Raw genomic sequence first — 17,323 nt, 5'->3', positions numbered from 1 at the left:
GCTGTGATTTTCAAGAAGCGTACAACTTTTATCATTTAATTTGTTTGTTTTGCTTGTTTGCATTTAAATCAATCCCTGAGTGCAAATTTAATTTTGTTTTTAACATTGCTGAACTATTTGGTGTTTTGCTTTGTTGTTTGTTTTTAAGTTTGCTGCTTGAGTTATTTGTGGGCATATACATAGTATAGTAGAGTTTATACTATGTTTGAACATTTTTCAGCGTTTACCAATTGATTACGAGTTTCAAAAATATTAATTAATTAGTTATTAGTAGCGCTAATTGAAAAGTTAGTTATAAACTACAAATAGTTACAAATTTATTAGTTTCAAAGATTTTCTTTTTTTTTGCTTTTGTTTACCAATTTTCAAATGTGGCGCGTGCTTGAGTTAAATTGAATTAATTAAATTTGTTTGTTGTTTTTGGTTTTTCTTTTGAGCGCAAAAGGTGCATGGAAGTTTAACAAGTACATGTATGTGTTGATGTGTGTGTGTGTGTGTCTGTGTATAGGTGTGGTTGGTGTTACAATTGCAAACCTTGCGGTGAGCTCTAATTACATAAGTTAGCTAATAGCATTCATTAAATTTGAATGCTGCATTCTCTCTTCATAACAATTTTAAAATATATGTATAATAATTTTTATTTTATCGTCATATATATATATAATTAAATATGTATACATATATTGTACAGTTTATGTGTATATTTCTTTTATATATATAATATTTGTTGTATAATTACAATTGAATTTTTTGTTTATCATATGTACGTATTTTGTTTATAATTTTGTTTTGTTTGCTTTCGCTTTTGCGGGGATTTACGCTTATCGCATCTCTAATACCATTCCAGAGCTTAGCATGTGTAAGTACATTGTCAATAATTACTATTTTTGTCAATTTATAATTGCAAAGTTAACGCTAACAACAATTTTTTTGCAGGTTCAGCTTTCGAGGTTTTTGTAATTTGTAATCGCAAATTAAGTTCGCTCTAATTTGATGCGCTTCATAAGAATGTTTTTATACATATCTAAATTGTGTATATATAATTTTGGGTTGGATCTCAACACACATGGATTACTAGCTCAGCCTACGCAAAAATACAAAATATCCTTTGAACAAATCTGTCGCAAGACTCGTCAAGACAACAAAATAGTTCATTTACTTATGCTAAACAAGAAAACAATAATACATAGCTATAAAATCTATAAAAAATTTCTCATTTTTCGGGTACTATGTGTGTGTGTGTTGGTTGTGGGGGGTTGATTTCACTGCCTAGACAGCTACAATGGCCGCCATCTACGAGGCGGTCGGCACTGGGTTAAAATAATGCAGGCCATTGGTCTAAAAGAGAAACAAGAAATGAGAAATGAGAACTTGTAGGTCTGCAAAAGCTTAAGCCAACTACTTACAGCCATATCGTATTCTGTTATATAGGCGGGTATTTCCAGCTGGTCCTTGGTAATGGCCGAATACAAATGCTCTACACCGGGCAGCGAATGCACTTTAGCTTTAATGGCTGGCGCCATAAATGTGGTGAACCACCAGGTCATCATTTTAGTCCAGAATGTGGGATGCACAATATAAAAGGCCTTCAGATTCTTCTTGTATCTGCAAGGTAAATGTTTATTAAATGGGGTTTAAATAAATTAACAGCTGTGCTCACTTGTATGGCAAGACACTGTAGACTTCGCGCAGCCAATGCAACGATGGATAGTTGCTGGTGGATGTGAGTGTATGGAAGTAGGCGATAACATAGTCACCCTTCACAATGGGATCCAGCAGTTTAATTAGATACAGCAGCGCCTAAAAACAAATATACAGCATTAATTTAAAATTTGTTTACTCTATGTCTATGGCGTGTTTACCTTTTCCAAATCAATATTCTGTGCTGGAAACCATTTGCCGCAAAACACAATCACAGGTCGACCTAGACGATCGACACCGCTTTGATATAGACAACCAATGCCAGAGACTTCATTCAAATCCTCCACCTGTGCACGATGCAATAGACGCTCATATCTGCAAGTAATAATAAAAAATATATTGATAGTTTATTAATGTGCCAGTTTTGCCAGTTGAAGTGTTAAGTAGTTTATCTTATTGTTTGTCAACTCGGTAGCTTTACGGCCGTAATGAGCGCACGTAACCATAATCGTAATACACGTATTTATGTTTACCTTGTTAAATGCTTTGCAATTCAGCACATGTTATACTTATTTTGTGTATAAAAATATTTTTTATTATTGTGCTAAAATAAATGCAAATATTTGTGTGATAAGAGGGAGAGAGAGAGAGAGTAGGAGATGAGGTTAAGAGAACAATTGAGCGCACGCACGCAAAAGAAATTTCAGTGTGAGCAGAAAAAAGAATTAGGGCGCAACTGACAGTGTAAGACTCTGTAATAAATACAGGTAGACCAAAACAGAATTTCAAATCAACCCAAAATCAGCTTTGAGCTAACTTAATATTCAAAACAATAAAATTTCTGTAAGTTTGGTTAGAGAGATTTCAGACTAAAATCTTTAATTTGTGTAGCAGCCCCATATAATTATTCATAGCTTTATAGTTGTTGTTCTAAAAATTATTGCAGGCAAGATAAGAAAATCGCTTTAAGCATCGCAGCTGTTATTGCTAAATTTAAATACAAGTAGAAGAAAAACATGTAAAAGGTTTACGACTGAAGAGAGCAGGCAGTTCAATTCTTTTAACATTTAACAATTGATAAGACAAGTGAAAACTTTCCACACTATTCTTAGATTTTATGCTCACAATTATCTTTCAGTGTAACTCACACAATTGCAGTCATGACATGAAATCATGAAATTGCTTTCGAATAACATTCGCCTTCATATAAATAATATATTTTTTTAACGCAGTGCGAAAATCTTAAACTGAGTCACAGTTAGTCAAACACATACGCTTTAGTCTAAATACACAAACGGGTTTTATGATTTTTTTGGTTTGAACTGTTAATTGCAGCAAACAAATGTTTTTGTTTTTGTTTTTGACGCAGTTAACTCCGGTAGTGATTTTCGCCAAAGATTAAGTTCATCATAATGCAGATAAACTGACGACACGACAGCATCTGCAATGGGCAGATAAAAGCTGAAGATAAACTGGCAAAAACAATAATAAAAACAAAAGCATATAATATAAATGTGTCGCATTATGACGCAGCCTTTGAATTATAATTTAAATGCAAATATATAGCATATATAATATATAATACTTGTCGTGTGAATTGTGTGCGCAGAGTGCTATCTATTGTTATAAATCTGCTGTATTAACAAGTAATTATTAATTCAATTGATGCCTCGTGCACTTTTGAGCGCAAACAAAATAACACAACAATTTTTATAGAACAAGTACAGTAGTTGCTCATAAACATAGTGAGCTTGAATTAAATGATTCGAGTTACAACTGAACACACGACAAGCCATATCCTGATAAAGGACATGCGATGTGAGTGGTTTGCGCTATAAATAGACGCAAAACAAACTGAAAGCAATTTCCATTGCATTTGAAGGCAAGTACAACGAATTAGTTGAGAGCATAGCAGCGCATGTGACGTCATGAGCATCAAACGTCATCAACAATAAATTTAAAGGGTGGCTTGGGTTGGGTTGGGCGGCGGCGCCTACAAATTGAATTGATTTCACTTAGAAGCGTTTGTATGTGTGTTTACCTCTCCTCCGGCGTCTCCATGAGCTCATCGGCGCCCATCATATCCCCGGTGGTCTCTTGCATGGGACTAGAGCCCAAGTCTATAGACGTCATGCCCTCAAGCATTGTCATTGTTTGTTAGGTCAGGTGGGTGGTTATGTATTTGTATTTGTATTGGTATTGGTATTGGTATTGGGAGTAGCGCTGCTTGGTCGGCTTACAAATTATATATGTATGCAAGTTATATATCGATCGGTGCAAATAGTTTTTACAGTTTGTTATTTTGCACAAAATTAGCTATAACGTATATATATACGATTTATTTATAGCTTGGCGTATGTAGCTCTTGCTTGCGCGTTGGCAGACTTTTGATTTTATTTGTACAGGAAGCAGCCGCGTGACGTTGTTAGACAGTATTGAAATTTTCAAAATATGAACAACAATATTATGGTTTTTCTTTTTTTATATAAATCAGAATCCGCTGGCCATACACACACACGCGAACTAAAAGCACTCACGCATACACACACGTCCGTTCGCAACGAGCTGAGTTTCTTGACTGAGCAGAGCTGCGCTCTCATAATTGTGGCAAAGGCAACGCCAGCAGCAATTTAATATATTATATATATAACATAGTCTATATAGGCGCGCGCTCTCTCTCTCTCTCTCTCTCTCACACTCTCTCGCTCTTTTTTAGCGGCGTCTGCGCCCTTTTGTTGCGCTGCACAAAATGACATCAACTTTAACCGAAAGTGGGCGTTGGGTTTGCCATGCTCAAGGACATGACAGGCGCTTCTCTGGTTTGCTTTGGCTGTCAATCGTCTAAACGCAAATGCAAATGCAAATGTCAGTCAGTCATGCAGCCAGTCACTCAGTTAGTAGACTCTGTGTCTATTTTTGACAGCCACCACATGACGTATGCGCAATTTTTGGGCAATAAACAAATCAAATAAGCAGTCAACACTCTGCTGCTTTGGAGCATTGAACCGTTGCAGGAAGCTAACCACACGCACATGTGCTGCCCTCATTTGCATTTAATTTAATTGTAATTTTTTAAGATTAACCGCTGCTAATGACAACGGCTACAAAATGTTGTAATTTAATACACTGAACATTGAATTTCAATGCCTCGCCGCTTTGTTGCATTCAATGAACTGCAACATTGCGCGCTTCCATTTCAATTATAATCGAGTTTCAGTTTGTGGAAAGCGCAGAGCAGCGAGAGCGGCAGAGACGATTCATAATTAAGTAGACAAATGTGTTGAAAGTATAAACCCCACGTGAACCGCAACAAATGCGTTTGCCGGACCTGTTAGCGATTCAGTTCAGGCGCACGTTGTGGGCCATAACTGCTGCCTGGCTGCGCTGGCGTGTCAACTCGAGTGCAAATTTTTGGGTTGCCAATACTTAAGCGCTGATTTATTGAAGGTTATGTGTGCGAATTATATTAAAGCGAGGGTGGCTACAAGACATTATACAAGTGTTACAATTATATAAAAGCTAATGAAGCGCAGAGATTGCTGTCAAGCTAAATTGCAAGTAAACAAAAGTTTGCGTATACGTAATTTTTGTACTAAGTGCATTAATGCGTTTCAGAATTGACTTTTGCCATACTTTAGTTTACAGAATACTGTAACCAGCCTCATAATGCGTAAAACAGAGTGGAGATTGCTTATAAGCAAATTGTTAATGAACAAAATGTTTGCGTATACGTAATTTTTAATTTAAGCGCATTAAGGCGTTTGTTACGTGCTTTAGTTTAAAAACTACTGTAGCTACCCTCGCTTCTAACAACTTATTAGCAGCAGCACAAGCCTTTCTTTTTTTACTACGCACAGTTGGTCACGTAGTTTCACCCTCTGCCTATGAATAGCCTAAATATGAAGTATTTTTAGTAAACGATTGTCCAAAAATTCCAACTTGACCACATGCAATTGATGACGCAGTCAAAGTTCAAGACACTGACGTCACTGCAAGCAGCAAGAACCACAGGGAAGCTCAACGCTCTGCGCTGCGGCAGTTCGCGTGCTAATGTCCTGTAAAATTTGCATAGGCACGTGTTGAACGCTTAAGCGGACGAAAGGGGAAAGCAATAAGTAGTCAGTCAGTCAGTCAGTTAGGCAGTCAGGCAGTCAGCTGTGCAGAAGGCAAAGAAGTCATTTGCTTTGGGTGCTTAGATATTTCCGGCACGCGTCTACATAATAAATGTCAAATGGAACACACATAAGCAAATTAGCTAACAAAACAATTTTATGAACTGCAAAGCGTTCCGAGCTTAATTAATGACGTCAACAAGAGTTTGGTTAATTAACTAACTTACCGCTCCTGATGCTCCAAGCCTTCAACGCCTTCAGCTATGACGCTCTCATAGACGCCAGTTCTTGGGCGATCGCTTAACAAATGCTGCCGATCCAAATCGCGCTGGAGTAACAAACATTAATTAGTAACTTGATTAGCTTGCTTAGTTTATTTTGTTTACCTGTAGCTGAGCTTGCAGTCCGCTGCTATAAGAATTGAGACTTAGGCCATTCATATCGCGCGCTCCATATTCCAAATCTGAATTATTGCCCTCCATATCGTGTGGACTCGTGTCTGAATCGTCGTCAGCTGCAACAAAAAGCGCGTTTAAACAATTTCATTAATATATTAATTAAATATGTCAATCTTAATTGCATTTACATGAGAACTCAAATGAATCGTTTATCATATTTGTTGTTTTTACTATCAGCACAGCCTCAATAACAAATGCAACCAAAAGTTTAATTTTTGTTGTGCCTTTTGCCAACTTCAGCGCTTGATATGATACTGAAAGCATCAGCTGCTTGCTCAACGCAGCTTTTGTCAAGCCAAAGCAACAGCAACAACAACAACAACTCGCACAACTTTTGACTGAGAGCACGCAAAAACAACAAAAAGGAAATGGAGACAACGAACCCTTGCCTCCCCCCATACCAGCGCTGCTCGCAGTGGGCGTGGCATGTGTGTTGATGTGGCCGATAAGCAAGTTGTGTTGTTTTCCCAGCATCTTGACATATTTAATACCAACGCGGCTGCAAACCTGCCAAGCTATTCAGGCTGACATTCGTCTTGACTTTCATGCGATAAGCGCTTGCTCAGTTAATTTCAATGTTTGCACACGACGCTTTTGATAAACTAATTCCTAATGCGCAGCTACTGTTATAATAAATATATTGTGCATAATAAAAAAGTACAAAGTAGCAATAATTATATAGCCAAGAAATACAAAATTAAGCGGCACTTGTCGAGCTGCTACAACAAAAGTATGTTGTAAACTAAAAATAAAAGATATGCTGACAGCTGCTAAAGCGTTGCCTGCTTTTGAGCATAACATTAAAAACTAATAAATTAATAACAAAATTTATAACAATATTTATAATTATTTGCAATGCTGTCTTAACTAGCTAAGCAGCGCATAAACAAGAATTTGCAATAGGTTTATGAAGCAGCTTGAAAGTATGCAACAGCTTTTTGGCATAGCAAGCAGTCTGCTGTGCGTTACATAGCAGTCAGCTAATTGTCACTTTGTCTCACATTGTAAACAACTTCATACGATTCACTAGCGATTTTTAGTTAATACACTGTTACAAACGAACACTTACACTTGAACAATTGATTAATTGTGCAAAACTAATAAAGCACAAAATAAAGGCGACAACTGGGCGTAGAGCAGCCGCAATGAAAGCAAACCAAACGAATGCGTTTTTAAAACGTAACTGAAGCCATATAGCAATAAGTGTAAAGGCAATATGTCGAAACATATATCAAGTGTATGCGAGTGTGTATGCTAATCTTATCGACATTATCGGCAGCTGTTAAGGGGGCCAGCGAGGTGGTTAGTGTGTGAGCGAGAGCGAAATCAGTGTCAAACAAAGAGGCTAATCAATTGATAAGGCTGCTGATAAGCTGATCATGCTATATATATACGTCATTACTAAGCAAGCAAGGCACTCACCATGACGATGACGCATGTGCACTGCACTATGACTGTGCTGTGGATTGCGTATAATGCGTATCTGACGATCCGGATCGGGATGCAGTGGCTCGCCCAGTTCGCCGCCCGTATCCTTGGGCAGCTGCCACAATGCGCTGCGCTCCTCCAGCTGATCGCGTGGAAAGTAAAGTGGCGCAAGTACCTCATAAGTGCCACGCTCATTGCTATTCACACACAATATCACAACCTGCAGTGTAAACTTGTCCAGATAACGACGTATGGTGCCTAAACGAGCGTAAACAATACAGTTAAATATAGAATAGTTACAACTCTGTAACAGTAAGTTGACTCACGTAGCGCTATATGCGCAGCCATGTCGGCTGGAAAGCTTTTCTGATTGCTGCTCACATTGCAGAGCGCAATTGTGCGTAGATTCAGCTCCTTGGCCTTGCAGAGCACGTTCCTAAAAGATAAAGAGGGTGAATAGAGCTTCGCTATAAGTGCGCTATAGTTAGGCTCACCTGTAGCAACAGTGCAGCGCATTCTCGGCAGCTGTTTTTATCTTTTCCTTGTAGGCAGGCGCCACAGTATGCAGCACATACTTGGCTGGCAGATTGTATCCACGCGTCACACGCACATCACCAACACGGCACTCTGCAGGGAAAGAAAGGGAGAATGAATGAATTGAATTGCTTGGTAAACGTTTAAAAGTGATATTTAAGCTTCACTCAAAGCTATCTTACACTATCCTCAAATATATTCTCTATATTATATTATATTATATTAATCTACCCTTTCGGAATTGCTAGCCAGCTTCACTACAAAGCCTTTTTCCAACTCTAGTAGTATTCTATTCCAATCTATAAATGTTTTCTGTCTGTCTTGCTCTGAAGACAGACTCTTTACTAAGAAACTTCTACTTTCTCAAATTGTTAACAAAATTATATACAAAGTTTGCAATATGTCCTTAAAGAATATTTTTAGTCTATTGATTTTTAACTTAATATTCTTTACTCTGCAGAGAATGAGAGGGAGAGATAGAAATTGAATTAATTGCCTTGCAAACGTTTAAAAACTTCAGTCAAAGTATCTTTAAATATATTCTTAAGACAATTTTATTCTTACTCTGGACTGAACATTTGCTCTGGACATTTAAATTCCGGAATTGCTAACAAGCTTCTATAGAAAGCCTTTTTCTAACTCTATCTAGTAGCAGATCTATTACAATCTATAAACCTTTTGTGTCTACTTGCTCTGAATACAGACTCTTGACTATTAATTTTCTATTCTAGTTCAGCTTACACTTAAACATTTAAGTTGATAACAAAGTTCTATACAAAGTTTGCAATATTGTTTACTGTGGAGATCGAGAGATACCGCTGCTTAAACATTTATAAAGTTTCTGACTTTCTATTCCTTAACTTTCTATTTTAGTTCAGCTTACATAAACTACAAAGTTTGCAACACTTTATAAATATTAACTCAATATTCTCCACACTGCAGCGCACGAGAGAGAGATCGCTGTTCAAACATTTACAAAATTGCTGACATACTTAGCTCTAAACTAAATTCTATCGTACATGAGCTTCAAATATATTATTTAGACAATTTCTATATACAATCTATTAAGCTATTGTGTAACCTTTAGTAAGTACCTGCTACTTAAGTTGAGCTGACATTTAAGTTAGTAAATTTTTAACAATGTTGTATACAAAGCTTTCAACTAGCGCTTTTTAGTTTACTGACTGCTGCATACACTTTATAAATATTAAGTCAAGCTGCTGACTTTGACTTTATTGTACAGTCTCTAGCACTCGCTTTGGCTGTCGCTCCACTAATGACAAAATTATGCTTTGGCTGGTTCTTTATGCGCCGCTTTGTGCTTCTGTTACCGCTGCTCACCCTTAACTGTAGTGCTGAGTTCCTCTTTGAGCTGATTGCCCGCCACCGCGAGTATGCGTTCCGATATGCAATTGCTTTCAGTCAGGGTTTCATCGCTGCTGTTTGTAATGGCGTCCACATCCAACGAGGTCATGTCGCCATCCCTGAAAAGCAAAGAAAATTAATCAATTAATTGCACGCAGCGCTTGAGTTCGCATAACAAACCATATAACTAAACGATTATTGACATCTTTGGATAGGGGAAAGGGACTGCAGTTGTGTCGTGGTCCGCCCAGTGTGGAATAGTCCATAATGGGCAGACGGGAGTCCGTCTTCTGTGAGCCACCCCAGCTGGCCAGATTGTCCAGTTTGACCAGCTAAATAATCGATGCAATTACATTGTTAATAACGATTTCAAGTGCATATAACGAATCGAACTTACGCATGGGCTGGAGCTGCTGCTGCCACCGCTGCTGCTGTTGTTGTCGAAAGCTTTGAAGTCCACATTTGAGTTTGTGTCGAGACGCATTGCGCTGCAGCAAAAAAAAATAAATATAATTAAATGCTTAATTAGTATAATTAGCATGCAGTGCGGCGCGTTATGTGCAGTTGGCCAAGAGCGCAGACTTTGAACCAGTTCGAGCGGGTCTAAGCTGCTTCGAGCTAGAAAATCTGCGCAACGCTTATCTTTAACTAAAAAATACAAATACATATGCATGACTCAAGCCCACGTATAATTATTAACCCACTTAAGCCGGCAGCCGGCAGACAGTTGGCCACATTCAGTCAACGAACTGTTGGCTTGACTCAAAATCAAAGCACGCAAAAGCCAAATGCAAAAAATAAATATTTACATAATTCTTATGGGTCTTTCTTTGTTGTTTAATTGTTTAAAAAGCGACGTTAACTGTCAGCACGTAAATGTGACTGTCGCGAAAGCAGCTGAAACAGCAAAGAGTGAGCTACATTAGTCATTAGTTTAAATTGCATACGCTTAGCCTTTAGTTTTAATTACTAATAGTTAATGCATGTGGGTGCAATTAAAATTAAATTCAGCAATTGTTATCTTAGCTTGACTTAAAGTGCAGCTCGAGTTGCAACCAAGTGGCCTTTTGAGCTTTGGTCCCAGCCCATTCAGCTCAATGCCTTTGGGGCTGTTGCACTGACAATCTTTATGCAAAAACAATTGCAGCCCTTGCCACGCCTACCTGTGTGCAAACAGCAGCCCCCTTTTACGTTGGCAGCTACTTTTGGCTTTTGTGCGTCATGCAGCAAACAAAAGCAACGCCTGTGGCTATTTTTTTGAATAGAAGCTGCAGTCCGCTCGCTTAATTGCCACATGCTGCTGTGTGTGGCATGCAACCAGTTGAACTTTGCTCTTTCGCCAAAAGGTAAACAAAAGCTGCTGCATACGCACAGCCTAAACGCCTGACCTCAATTGATTTTGCCAATAAACTGGCTCAAGGTGCTGCAAAACTCAAACTCAAAGCCCCAAGTGGCTGCCACCTCTGATAACAAAAGCGCCACATACAGAAAACTTTCCACTAAGCGTTAAAAATGTGGGCCACGATTGTTCATATAAAGCAAACATTAATTGTATAATTTATTGTATTGCTTGTTCCAAATTAAATTCACAAATATTTGCATATTAATTTGCAATTTATTATTATGCAATCTGAATTTGTAAAATAAATTTAGCAGACAGCCTAATATATAAAAAATATAAGCAGCTGGCACAAATGAATGATAACAAAAATATTGTAATAAACAAACTTTAGAAAAATTAATGTTTGCTGCTTTTTTTAGGCTGGGGAATTTTTTTTTGTATAATTACTTGAGTCATATTAAAAACTAATTACATTGCCAGCTGATTTGCATTTTTATTATATATTTATAAAGCTGGCATGGAATATTTTGCAAATTTGGAATCCAGTTTAGTTTGCTTATTAACTCAAGTGGCTTTAATCTAAAACTTTCCATGCTACAAATAAACAAATGTTTTTAAATGATAACTGCAGCAGCAAGAAAACAAGTTTTAATTAATTTGTTATCTACAGCTCAAATAATATTTTTACATTTGTTTGACATGCTGTTGCTATAGCTAAGATATATCTATTGCTTATAGAGTGTGCGCTAGTTTGTCTATTAAAATAGCAACTCTCACATTGCTGTAGCTATTTGCACACCTGGCAGCGCTAATCTTAATGTCTACAGATTTTTTTAGCTGGCAGCTTAAGTTTATTTAAATAACTTTTAATATTATAAATAAATATGCATAATTAGCTGGCAAAATAAATTATTTTTATGCCTAGCAATAACTACAACTTAATAATATAATTAAGTAGTTGGTAGTTGTTATATAACAAATGCTAGTTGGTAAATGTTTTGTTTGCTTTGCTTGTTTACAACTTTGTTGTTGTTGCTGCTCGTGTGCTGGGCACCCTGTATACTTGTTAAGCAGGTCTAAGCAACAAATCAAAATTGACAAATATTTGCTGTAAGTATGAGCGAGAGCGCAATAGCGTTAGGTGTTTGTTTGTGGCCATAGTTGCTAATAATATGCATTGTGCTTTTAGCTTTAGTGTACACAACAGACGACGTGACATGTATACACAACCAAACACCCACACACATACACACGCACACGCACATACACGTGTGTATATGTTGACTTTTAAAAGTGAATTACGTCTCAACTTGGCTGTAAAGTCTTAATTGCCTGCCACTTAACTAAGCTGGGATGACTTGATAAGCGACGATGTTGTCAACGTCAGTTCGCTGTTGTCTGCTTTGGCTAAAAACGTAAACATACAAACTAAATTGTAACTACGTCAGACGCTCACATCATCGCCAGTTTTTGCTCTAATTTCTGTAGCCAATTGCAGTTAGTTTGTCAGTTTACATTAATTGCGCATACGCAGCTTAGTACGCGACGAGTTCAATGTCATTGTTATTACTGCAATACAGTCAAATGCATTATAAATAAGCTCAAGCGCATTGACAGTTGATTAGCCACGCCCACACGAACGAACGAACGACCGACCGACCCGCCCACCCATTCGCTTTCGCTATTGTTTCAAATTCCGTTCGCGCCCGTGCATTAAACTCTGACTGACTAACTGACATACAACAACATATATTGAATAAAAAAAACATGTGTTTACTTATTCTTGTTGCTGTTGCTGTTGCTGTAATTGCTGTCATTGTTGTATTTCTTGACAGTTGACGCTGACGTGCCACAGTCAATTATTCTAGTTGCTTAGCAAACTGCATGTAATACTTTTGTACACCACACGCTGCGTAGTGAACAGATTGCGAAGCTTTACTGTAAAGAGCATTGAACAATCGTTGGAAGAAAACAATTTCCCAGCTGTCTATAAAATGACACATGGGGGCAGCAACAAAAACCAAAACAGTTTGACGTGCCAACAACTGATCGTGGCATTTAACAAAATAACAGTTACAATAGCTACACTGGCAGAAACAAGTGACAGTAGCAATATTTAATAGCAATTATGTCTTAGTTGTAGTTCTTAACTATTTTACAAGAGTTGCAACGCTAAAGTTGCTTCAACTCTTGCGTGTTTTTCATCGCTTGGTTGACGCGCCTTTTGGCTGCCGAGTTCATTCATTCATTTTTCTTTGGGGCATTGTTAGTTGTTCGCTATGCATGTTGTTTGCATTTTCAGTTTTTTCGCCTGCCTAGCAAACTTTTGTTTACGCTACACGCTCAATCCACCAAACTGTTGCATAATAAATGCGAAATTGTCGCTCACATGCCTGAATTTTCTTCTTTTTTTTTTGTGTCTGGGCGCCGCCAGCCACGAGCTGTCCCTGTCCCTGAGCCTGTGCCAAGGAAATAGCAAGAACGCCTAGAAACATGCATATGTAAGCATGCACTAAAAATTTGGCACGACATCTGAGCCTAAGCTGAGCTGAACAAATATTACGTATACGTATACGTAATATATATAAATTTTTGTTACTTTGGCATTGTCCTTTGATCTTGCGGCACAGCACAGCGCAGGCAGTAAAGGTAAAATTTATGTTGCTATTGTAGAATTCATAGCCTCCATCCATCCAATGCTAACGTCAACAACAAATTCCAATACGAAACCCACACACAGACATAATTGAGACAAAGCCTTGTTTTGTTTGTTTATATTTATCTAGCATGCGTCATTCGTCGCGCTTTGTGGGTTTGTGAGTATTTTTCTTTTTTTGTTACTTACTTCCAAATCTGATTATTACGTGTCTCTAAAGCTGAAGCTATTAGGTCGCCAGCTCTTTACTCTGATGTCAACACAGCTCGAAGCAACAAATTCATTTGCGACTCAATTTCGTTGTACAAATTGCCGCAATTTGTTGCTTAGTATATATTGTAACTGACAAATTGCAATACAAAGTGCATTTATATAATTATAGCTAAAACATTTGCTATAACATTCGACATTTACTTAGTTGGCTTTTAATGCTAATTGTCTTGCGCACTGTTGTTACTGCAAATATTTAGCTAACTAATAAATATTGCAGCCGCACAGTGGGACAAACATAAGCAACATTTAATAATTAAGCAATCAAGCGTTAAATTCTGCAGCGTACAGTTAGCTACATATGCATTAGTTAATATACTAAATGTATTTGCTTATGGCATTGAGCGCTCGAGTGTCGAGGCTAAACGTTTTAACAATTAATCAGTTGCCAGAATGACGTTACTTAGCCTTGGCTGTAAATTCTGCACCACCCACAACCCACAACTATCATAATTTTTGTTGCTACTTTTTTTTTTTTGCATTTAATTCAGCAAATTGCTGTTATTAATGCATAGGCGCATGAATTTCTAATGGCAAGCACGCTCTCGCTCTCTCACTCTCTTACGCTCTCACTCTCTTTCTATGCTCTAGGCGGCTTTGGCTCAGGCTTTAATTACGCGCGTTTCGCAGTTGCTGCCGCTGCGGCTGCTTCTTCTTCTTCTTCGTTGGCTGCTGTTGCGCTGCCTTAATGAATAATTATGTTTGCTAATGACTTCCACTTACAGTTAACGGTTAACTCGTGGTGCTTGCTAACAATTGCTTTACGCAGTGTCTTTGCTGTCACTGCTGCTGCTTCTTCTTCTTCCTCTTCTTACTTATGCGCTGCTTTGCTGCAGAGTTTTATTTATTTTATTTTCTTTTGGTGAAGGTTACTATTGATACTTTATATCTCTACCTATGTCGGTTTGTGTGTGTGTATCTCTCAGCTCTGTGTCTGTGTGAGTGTGTGGGTGGGTTTTACTCTCGCCTGTAAACGTAACGTAAAAAGAACTCTTTTTGCCTTTCGCTTTTACTACTATTTACTCACAACAGCAGCAGCAGCAAGAAAGAAAAAAAGTATCATATTGTGTAACTGGATTTTCTAGCACAGCTGTCTGCTATAAAACATTCACAGACACACACACACACACATACACTTATACATAAATATAACTTAGCTTGGAAAATTGCATTGACATTTCATTGCTATGAAAAACTTGTATTGGCTTTGGTCAATTATTAACTTTACGCACTTTCGTCAATGAACTCGTTTTGCAATTTACGTTTACTCTTTTTCTTACTTGGTATTATTTTGTGTACTCCCGTCGTTTTGCTTTTTATTTATCTGAATTCTTTTTTTTTTTGTCTTCACTTCACTTTAAGCTTGAGTTTAGTCTTGTGTTTTCGTCACGTTTCACTTCGTTTTGCGGTCTATAAATATATATGTATATACATATACTCCTTTGGAATAACTCTAACTCAGCGTTTACTTTTTTATAAATAAAAAAATCACGCACAAAGTTTTCAGCACAACCTTCCCCGACGACAACAACAACAACTTTTTAACTGCTTCCGAACTGTGTGACCGCATGCGATTAAGCTAAAAATACTCACTAAGAAAGAGATAGATATCGGTTACTATCGGCTGCAGTGCAGCAACACTGTTAATCGTTTTTGTTATCGTCTGTTAACTAACAAGCGAGTATCATCTACAATAACATGTTGCTGCACATAAAAAGCTGACTGCTATGCGCAGTTGTGAGCGCGCAATTTGAAAATAACTTATGGCGCGCCTGTCTAACCGATGTGCATAAATTTGCAAGTCAACGACATACATGGTCAACGTATGGGGCTTTAACAATAAATTTGTTAGCTAATATTGATAGTTTTTTGGCAAGGCTGTCAGTGTGTCTGCGGATAAACGCATATTTTTGTGGCAGCAACAACTTAATCAAGATGCATAAATCAAGCGCTAAGAGTCAGAAGAAGTCACAGCTGGCAGCCAAAGATTAAACATAATTTATAAATATTTATATTTTTGCATAAGAGTAGGAGTAGCTCTTGCTGTTGCAGGCGAGTGTTAGTTTCAAATACAATTGCATAATAAAGGAAAATTGCCGCTGAAAGTGAAACTAGCCAATAAGCGAAAGTGCATCCTCAGTTTGAGCGACCGACCAGTTGGCCAATCTTCACACAGCTTGGAGACGATGCTGCTTGCAGTCGAGATCATAGAGTTGTTTGTCTGTCGTCTGTCATAAGTAACATTAGCACAGCAGCAGCAGCTGTTTAACAATTTTTTGTGAAAGGAGGAAACGCTTGGACTTGGAAATGAAAAATGCAATTGAAAATTAAATTTTTGCTTTTTTAAAATTTTTTTGTTGTATTTTTCGCATTGGTTTTATACTTTTTAGGTAAGAGTTTTGTTGTTTTTTTTTATGGGTTTTTGTATGTTTTTATTGAAATTCCTTAGATCGCAAGAAGCGCACAGAAGTAAATATGTATATGGTAAATTGTTGGTAAGATTATACAACATAATTAATATTAATATATATTTTAGATAATATAATGTAAGTAGGCTAAATATGTGCATATATGCCCAAGTGTATGCATGTGTGTGTGTCAATGTGTGTGTGTGTGTGTGTGTTGCATATTATGCACATATAAAGCATTTTGTTATAATTAGACATAATTATAATATTATATACAAATCTCAATAGATTGCTGATTGATTTGATTTGATTTGCATTAATTTACATACACATTTATAGAGCTGCATATAATTTGTATAAATTGTTTAAATGTACTTGGCTTAAAACAAAACTATATATGTAAAACATTGAATTATCAACTAAAGTTAATACAATACAAAAAATTCAATTAAATTGCTGACGACGGGCTATGCAAAGTTCACTTTTCGACACAAAAAGAAATTGTTCAAGTACACACAAGAGTAAAAGTTGAAATTTAGTTGTTGTTGTTGTTGTTTAAGTAAAGTTAACAGTAAATGTTAACATACGTCGTATATATATATATAGTTCCTATAAGTATATATATTATATAAAATTGTTTTGTGTTGGACTTTGTCTTTCATTTTTTTTGTTTTGTTTTCGAATATTTCAATTACACATAGAGTTGTATATTAATATTTTTATATATATCTGGTTCTTGTTATGCCATAAATATGTTCGTATTGTATATATATAATAATATAATATGTTTTATATGTATATCAGTTAAATCATTCATAAATTATCACCCATCAAGTTATAATCAACAAACGAACCAAAGCCAGTCAATCAATCAATCAATCAAACTTCACACGCACTTTGTAGTTTTACACAAAAAATTTGTTTTGCTTAAGAGATTATGTTTAAAGTTTTCTATAAATTGTTTTTACTTTGATTGAGCAACTTTTACGCTGAGATACATTTTTCATTATTTTTTTAACAAATTCTGCACAGTTGTTTAACAATTTGTTTGATTGTACAGTTACAGTTATGTATTTAGTGCTGAAATTTGACTAATATTTATTTACATG

General features: G+C 36.8%; 1 protein-coding gene across 4 annotated transcripts; it reads right to left on the bottom strand.

Moving 5' to 3' along the window:
* Positions 1 to 779: 779 nt before the first annotated feature.
* On the bottom strand, positions 780 to 15,330 carry LOC108597089 (protein GDAP2 homolog). 4 transcript variants are annotated; one of them, XM_017983447.2, is made up of 13 exons: positions 15,087 to 15,330; positions 9,936 to 10,026; positions 9,719 to 9,870; positions 9,515 to 9,657; positions 8,134 to 8,266; positions 7,966 to 8,075; positions 7,634 to 7,897; positions 6,140 to 6,267; positions 5,981 to 6,081; positions 1,863 to 2,016; positions 1,661 to 1,800; positions 1,407 to 1,605; positions 780 to 1,338 (listed from the first exon to the last, which is right to left on the bottom strand). In XM_017983447.2, the coding sequence occupies exons 2-13, from the start codon at positions 10,020 to 10,022 to the stop codon at positions 1,294 to 1,296; spliced, it is 1,656 nt and encodes a 551-aa protein (XP_017838936.1). In that variant the 5' UTR covers positions 10,023 to 10,026; positions 15,087 to 15,330; the 3' UTR covers positions 780 to 1,293. The 4 variants fall into 4 exon arrangements, with proteins under 4 accessions (XP_017838936.1, XP_017838938.1, XP_017838937.1 ...); XM_017983449.2 differs by lacking the exons at positions 7,634 to 7,897; positions 7,966 to 8,075; positions 8,134 to 8,266; ... (2 more) ...; positions 9,936 to 10,026; positions 15,087 to 15,330 and adding an exon at positions 7,281 to 7,296; XM_017983448.2 differs by lacking the exons at positions 7,634 to 7,897; positions 7,966 to 8,075; positions 8,134 to 8,266; ... (2 more) ...; positions 9,936 to 10,026; positions 15,087 to 15,330 and adding an exon at positions 6,340 to 6,428.
* Between the last annotated feature and the right edge of the window lie 1,993 nt (positions 15,331 to 17,323).

This window comes from Drosophila busckii, chromosome 2R (genome assembly GCF_011750605.1).
Source record: "Drosophila busckii strain San Diego stock center, stock number 13000-0081.31 chromosome 2R, ASM1175060v1, whole genome shotgun sequence".
Lineage (NCBI taxonomy): Eukaryota > Metazoa > Arthropoda > Insecta > Diptera > Drosophilidae > Drosophila > Drosophila busckii.
The sequence above is the reverse complement of the archived record's forward strand: the minus strand, read 5'-3'. Positions and strand labels throughout refer to the sequence as shown.